This window comes from Bos mutus, chromosome 7 (genome assembly GCF_027580195.1).
Source record: "Bos mutus isolate GX-2022 chromosome 7, NWIPB_WYAK_1.1, whole genome shotgun sequence".
In the NCBI taxonomy this organism is placed as follows: Eukaryota; Metazoa; Chordata; class Mammalia; order Artiodactyla; family Bovidae; genus Bos; species Bos mutus.
Window position 1 is genome coordinate 105,488,529 of NC_091623.1, and position 7,241 is coordinate 105,495,769.

At 54.8% G+C, this 7,241-nt stretch overlaps 1 protein-coding gene across 1 annotated transcript; it reads right to left on the reverse strand.

The window, feature by feature from the left end:
• Positions 1-2,646: 2,646 nt before the first annotated feature.
• HAND1 (heart and neural crest derivatives expressed 1) lies at positions 2,647-5,678 on the reverse strand. Its single transcript, XM_070374904.1, has 2 exons — positions 5,127-5,678; positions 2,647-3,575 (listed from the first exon to the last, which is right to left on the reverse strand). The coding sequence occupies exons 1-2, from the start codon at positions 5,676-5,678 to the stop codon at positions 3,471-3,473; spliced, it is 657 nt and encodes a 218-aa protein (XP_070231005.1). The 3' UTR covers positions 2,647-3,470.
• Positions 5,679-7,241: the final 1,563 nt, after the last annotated feature.

Here is a 7,241-nt window from a genome sequence, read left to right on the forward strand (position 1 = left end):
ATATCAGGAACAATCTCTGTATCAATTATATTTTTTTCTTAGGGGCTGAGTAGTAACCCACTGATGGATTTATTTAACCAGTTGTGTAATTATAACAACTTTGGAGATCCCTTTAGATCTTTAGAAAATCTTTAGATCCCTACTATAGATTTCATTCTTTAGTAGACTAGTTCTGTGCTTAAAGCTTTATAACATCAGTATTTTCTTACAGCAAACTCCTGGAATTTACTTTGAAGTTAGTGATTATACTCCACTCCCCGTTAAAAAAAAAAAAAAAGTGATGTCCTTAATTCAAATTAATAATGATACCATCTGTCACAGCCAGGTGGAGGTAGGTTTCCCAGAAAAGGCGTTGAACCCTGGGAGAGAATGAGAAAGTAAAAGGCAGGCTCCAAAGCTACTCCATGGAGATGGAGCTAATGACGGAGGAGAGGGTTGAGAGCCCGGTGCAGGAAGAAGGTCTGGACCCCTGGTGAAGAAGGTCTAGAGCCATCGGCGAAAACTGGTTCCTGAAACCCGGAGCAACTCTGCTCTGCCCAGGGACCTCTGCTTTTACAGCTGGGAGTGAAGACTGGAAATGTGGCTCGAGCGTTCTAGCGATGGAGTTAAGTCCTGGGGACATCCCAGTGACTCCCTCAGTGGGCACTGGCTGGCCCCGTGTCTCAGCTCCCGGGTGCCAGATCTGAGATCAGGATCAGACGTGGCTGGGACCGAATGTGAGGTTCCCAGCTGTCTTTTCCAAGAGGGTTTGCGCCCGGCGGGATGGGGTTTTCAGAGCAGGCTGCCGCGGTCGGTACCCCTCGGTACCCCGCTCTCCTTTCACTGGCCGGGGCTTCAAGAAAGCAGGACCGGGTTCGCATTCTTCCCGTGCCTGGGATACTTCATGGTGCTAAAAATAGTCGCGGGCGGGTGCTCTGTGTATAGCGAGCGGATGGTCGGTAAACTCAACTGGAGTTCTGGGTTCAAATCCAGAAAACGTCTCCTTCGTGCCGGGGCACCTCCAGTGGCTTGCTCCCCGAGTCCCAGTTTCCCTGTGCGTGCCTGGATTTCTAAGGCGCTTCACAGCTCTCGGAAAGAAAATGAAAAAAAGAAAGCTCGATTTTTCTTTCCTGCTCCTCCCCGAGGGGCCTTGGGGCCTCAGGCCGGGTACCAGGGCCGCACAGCTCATTACCGCGAGGTGTTGCCCTAGTTAAATCGCCGGCCCGTTTGATCTGGCGGCGGGTGGCGAAAGGGAATAAAGAAAAAAGTAGGGGAGTCAGAGTAAAGAGAAGCTCACACCTCCGCCGCCGTTTCCTCGCGCCCATAAAACACCTTTTATTAACTCCTTCGCGTCCGGAAAGGCCCCCGTGGCCGCTCAGCCCTGCCACGGGTGTTTACAGCTCAAACTAATGGGGCCCCATATTCACCCCGATGCGGGTACGAGGCGCCTGGGACACGCCTGGCCCCGGCGCTGCCCGAGTTTCCTTTCTAGGCCCCAAGCTCCGGCCTCCAGCTCCGGATGTGGAGCGGGAAAGCGCGGAGAGACCCGCGCACGGGCGCCCGTCCTGGCGCCTGGCTCGCAGAGCGCGCCGGAGACCTGCCCTCACTGCAGAGTATGCGTTCCCTCCGGCGATCGTGAGATACAAAAGCGCTTAGTATAGAGCCTCGCATACAGTTGGCACAAACCAAACTGGTTGTCTGTACACTATTATTCAGGGACAGAAACGCCAGCATTTGCCCGCCCCAGTTCATCCCAGCACGCATCCGAGCCTTGACAAGCGCAGCCACTTTTATTTTCACCCTCACACCTAGCCATGGATGCACACGTGGAGGCTCAAAAACCGCTGCTCTCCTCCAAGGACCCGAAGTGTGCGAATTAGCCACCACGCCCCTCACCCCATCCTTTTGCACAAATCCATATACTTGCACAAATACTTGTTGAGTGCGTTGTTGCTCGGGAGAAATGCCTCACTTTGACCATGAGCACTCACAAACTTCCTTCCCTCACGTCTAAGATCATAGCTGCTCCGTCTTGCCGAGTCCTTACAGTGCGCTGGGTCTGTGTTCCACAGCCGTTTGTCGGCCCCACCTCAGCCACGGGGCTCCATGTGAGTTCTTGCACCAAGGCACAAACTATTATTGTAGGTTCATAATTTCACATAAGTGAACATATTCCGGAGGGCATTCCCCTCTTCCGAGCTACCCTGCCCTTGTGTAGCCTTCCGTTTGTGTGACGGGCCCCCTTCCCACTTGCTCCAGACCGCCGATGGCAGACACCGATGTGCAACACCCATCCACAGACAGGCCCACATGCTGGCCCACAGAAATCCTAGCCTGTCATCTCTGGGTCTAATTCATTTCCAGGTTTCCCTTCTTTAGGTTCATTATAGCTATCATGTATCCCCATCATCTTCTAAGGAGAACTTTGCTTTTTATACCAGGAGTAAATTCTTTATCTCCCCCTGCCCTTGATTTAATTTGCAGTTTGGTTCGACATTTATCAAAAAAAAGAAGAAGTAGTAGTAGGAACAGGAGGTTCTCCAACTAGCAGAAACGATGGAGCAGACCGGGGATAGCTGCCAATATATCACACAGGCTTCTGCTGATTTCAAAAAATGTTTTATTAGTCAAGAGCATAGATACTGCTTTGGCAAAAGGAGGGGACGGTGAGTGGTCATATAGATTTGAGGTAGAAAAAGAGTGGGGATGGGGGGAATTAACAAACACCTGAGCAGAGCAGGCATGGTAGGTAGTTTAAATACATAAAAACTTTTCAACATAGGGAAAAGTTTTTATTTACAAAGGAAGGAAGGAAGGAAGGGAAAGGAAGAAAAGACAAGAAAGAATGGAATAAGGAAGGAAAGAGCCGTTTTCCTTGAACTAAGTAGGAAGTGCAGTGACAAAAAATAAAATACAATAAAAACATCACTGTTTGAGGAAAAACAACAAAGGCAGCCCTTTCTTCTTCCTGGTTTGGTTCTCTTTCCCTGGCAGAAAACTATTGATTCCTCTTATTGCATTTTAATTAGGGAGGAGAGAACGCGCGTTCGCGCGGAGGGTTTTGACGCGAAGCCGAGAGGGGCGCGAGAACGAAAGGCAGATAGTGTAATGGGGAAGGCGTTTAGGGGTCCTGATTTCGCCCCAGAAGGGTTGGAAGGTTACGTCTTAGCGTGCTTGGGTCCCGCAGTCCTTCCTTCTCGAATCGTGCAGCCAAGAGCCGCCCTCTCGGTTGCCGTAGGGGTGGGGATGGTTTTATATATATATATATATATTTCTCTTTCTCTTCATGTATTAAAAACAATTTCAAATGACATTGCACGTGCGATTGAAGTGTGTAGTTGCAGCCGGCGACCTGCCAGCACGCAGCGGAGGCTAGGCGGGATGCTCCCATAAGACCCTGGCATCCAGAGCCGGGCACTGGCCTCCGCCTTCTTTCCTCCCGGGGCTCTGCGTCGGGCAGCTGTGGCGGGATCCTCGGCGCAGGCCTCGGCTCACTGGTTTAACTCCAGCGCCCAGACTTGCTGCGGCCAGCCTGTGCGCCCTTTAATCCTCTTCTCGCCTGGGCCCAGGGCAGGAGGAAAGCCTTCGTGCTGCTGCTGCCAGAGGACACACACAAGAAAGGGGGCGAGAGAGACAGGTTTAAATGTTTCTGCTCCGCTCACCCAGGCGTAGAATAAAAGTAGGGGTGGGGTGAAAGGTGTTGGGAGCAGTAACTGGGAGCCTTTAAATAAGTGACGAATTTTTGTTTGCAAAATAGGCAAACAGGCTCATAAATTTGCCTTTATACGCCGAGTTCCCGGGGGACCCGGATAGGCTGGGCAGCTTCTGGGGGGTTGGTATTGAGAATTTGCTGCGGCTGTTGAAACTGTTGCTCGTAGGTTTGGCTTTATGGCGCCGAAGGGGGACTTCAGGGTTTGCAATGGGAGGGGTGAAAATCAACAGTTTCCTCGCTCGCGGACCTGCACCGGCGACACATCCACCGGCTTTTCTCCTTTAGCGCCTGAGCATGGATACCGGGCCGGGTCCCTCCAACAGGCTCTGGGCGCTCAGAAGTCTCCTCGAATGAGGGAGGAAGTCGGTCTGGCCTAGGATCCCCTTTCCCGGCTACTTGAAAAAATCAGCTATATGCCGGGGGTGGGGATACGCCCAATAACTACTTCCAACCAGGCATCCCGATCCCTGGGCCTGCATCTCTTCCAGCCCAAGGCAGTGGTTTAGAGATTCGCTGACCATGGTCTTTCCCAGTCTCCCGAAGTGACTTCCCTAGATTAGCACTGCTCCTGCAGGTCAGAGAAAACCCAGGGGGGCTCTCTAGTCAACTACAACGCGTGGTGGTCCCCAGTGCAACAATCTAGAGAAACTAGTTGGGCTCCCCAGGCTGGGAATCACTGTCTTCAGAGGCCCCAGAGCCCTGGGCCACTGAAACCAACCTCCAGAAATTGTCACTGGAGAGAATCCAGAAAGGCCTAGTAGGGACTGGGATCTCCAAAGCCAAAAAGAAGTCATCAAGGTGACTGAGGAACCAGTTGGGGGGAGTGGGGAGCAGGGAAACGTCCTCTGGACAGAGAATAAACTGACTTTTTCTACCGAAGTAAACAACCCCTTGGGTAGGTGGCCTCCACATCCTGTCCAGCTCTGGGCCTCAGTTTCCCTATGTGCAATGATGAAAATAGACCAGCCTCTCCAGCAAAGATCTTTTGAAAACAACAGCTGAGTCTATATGCATAAATTCACATTCAGGCAAATGTAAGTAACAAACTCCTACAGCATTCTTAACCTGGCTTCCAGGAGAACCCAGGGATGAATCAGGACCCCTCGAAAATGTAAGTGAAATATATGGTGTGTGCATTTTCTCGGGGTCTGAAGCTTCCAACGGATTCTCAAAAGGGACCCTATGATCCTGTCCGAAAAGGATGAGGTTCCGTCTAAATTCAGTCTTACAAACACTATCCGCATTACAAATGAATTCAAACATGAATCTGCCTCCCTCCACGCAAACAATCCCACAGTTCGACCGTCTCAGAACTCCCCACAGCCTCTCAAAATCTCACGCAGGGCAAGGCAGACTCCTTGCACTGCGTATTCGGCCTGCGGGTGCTCACCACGCCCGCGCCCTTGGCTAGAGCACGCAGGTCCCCCGGACTTACCAGCTCTCTTTTTCGCTTGCTCTCGCGGCCGCCATCCGCCTTCTTCAGTTCGGCCTTGAAGGCCTCGGGGTCGCCAGCCTGTGCGTCCTTGGCCAACACGTCCATCAGGTAGGCGATGTAGCTGGTGGCCAGGCGCAGAGTCTTGATCTTGGAGAGCTTGGTGTCCGCCGGCACGTTGGGGATGCACTCGCGCAGCTCAGCGAACGCGCTGTTAATGCTCTCTGTGCGTCTCCGCTCCTTCTTGGGTCCTGAGCCTTTCCGCCGGCCCAGGCGGCCGCCGAGCGCCTCCAGCCGCCCGGGGCTCTGGCCGGGCCTGGCGTCTGGACCATAGGAGGCGGCGGCTGCCGCGGCTGCGGGCGGTGGCCCGCCGGCGGGGAAGTCCGGGGCGGCGTCAGCGGGGCTCAGCAGCCAGCTCTGGAAGTAGGGCCGCTCTTGGTGACAGCGCGAGGCAGGGCCGAAGAGGAAGGGCTCGTGGAGCATGGGGTGCGCGGGGTGCGGATGGTGATGGTGGTGATGGTGGTGATGATGTGCGTAGCTGCCCACGAGGTTCATGTTGGAGCGGCCCCTGGCCTGCGCCGCCAGCCCGATTAGCGCCGCCCCATGCGCCCCAGAGACTGCCGGGGCCACCCGTGGGCTCTGGGGCGGCGCTCTGGTAGGCACCGGCTTTGAGAGATTCTGGGATAAGGTTGAAGATGACACGCACAGCCCGCCGTCTTCTTGCCTGCTTCGGTCGCAGGCGAGGACGAGGATGCAGAGAGACCAGTTTAACCCTTCTGCGGCCTCCCCTTCAGGGTCTGGCTTATATAAGGCCGGGGCTTTGATGTCAACCTCTCCCCGGAGCCAATGGCAGGGGGGCGGGGAGGAGGAAAGGGGGATGGCCGTCCCTGGTTTTAGGCTCTGCCACTCGACTCTAGCCGCGTGAGGGGACGGGGAGGCGCCCCGTCTCCGCCCCTCCCCCTTTCTCCCCCCCTCCCCCGTCCCCAGTTCCTGAGTTGGGGCTTCGTGATTGAGGCACAGGCCTGTCAATGCCCAGGTCGCCGTCTGCCACCCCCTCCCCGTGTGCCCCAGGAAAGGAATCATGGAGCAAAAAGGCCTTTACCTAGATTTTACAGATAGGGAAACTGAGGCGCCGAAAAAAAGAAAGGTTCTCATTTCTAGACCTTCCAGAATCCTAAATAAGAATTCCAGAGGTTCCCAATCCTGAGCTCCATCTGCTCTACTTGGCCTCAGAGCCAGAAAATGGATCGGGATGCTGGAGCAGGATAGGCCCCTAAGGTTCTCCCCTAAGCCGCCCCAGTCCTTAGTCGCCGGCTCATCTGGCCACACTGCAGCAGGCCCTGCAGCTGGCAGAGCATCCGCCAACTTTGGTCAAGTCTTGTATCTACAGCGCAGGCGGCCACCCACCCGAGTAGAGGTCGGGGACAGGAGGTGGAAGGAGATGGGTGGCAAGTAGGAAGAGGAGGGCTCCGAGCCCACAGGCATTTACTAGTTTGTTCCGGGCTCCAGAGCTTGAGATCACTCTTCTGGCCTCGGGGCGCCTGATCTGGTCCAAAGACCGGCCGGCTGACCGAGGGGCAGCCTCCTCTCCGCCGAACTCGAACGGAGGGCCCAGAGCGCAGCTACGTTGGGCCGCTGCATGCAGGCCACCGCAGTTTTGGCGTTCGATTCTCGGCGCCAAAGCTCACACTGCAAGAAATCAGCGTTTGGCGGTGAATGTACACCGAGGAGACCACCACCTCCACACTCTCCGCGGGGCTCACGGCGTGGGAGAAACTTACTACCCACTGGCGTAGAGACACGGTTCTGGCCGCACCTTCGCGATTTTACCTCCTGACTAGGGCTCTTCCGCTCGTCGAATTTTGTCCCCAGGGGCCTTTCTCTGGGCTGCAACTGGGACTTGGGAATTTCAGGGTGACGGCGCTTGCAGCTGAAGTTCTCTGTTTTATCTCCCTGATGGGAAGCTTCCCAGCTGATGTCCTCATACCTGGGCGCCTCCAGCCTCACCAGCCTTTCCCAGCCAAGCCCCTTCCCTAGGTGGGGTAGAGGGAGTGTACCCTTCTCTCAAAAACAACGTGGAGGGGAAGGCGAGAGGAGAAGAGAAATACATGTCTGCTC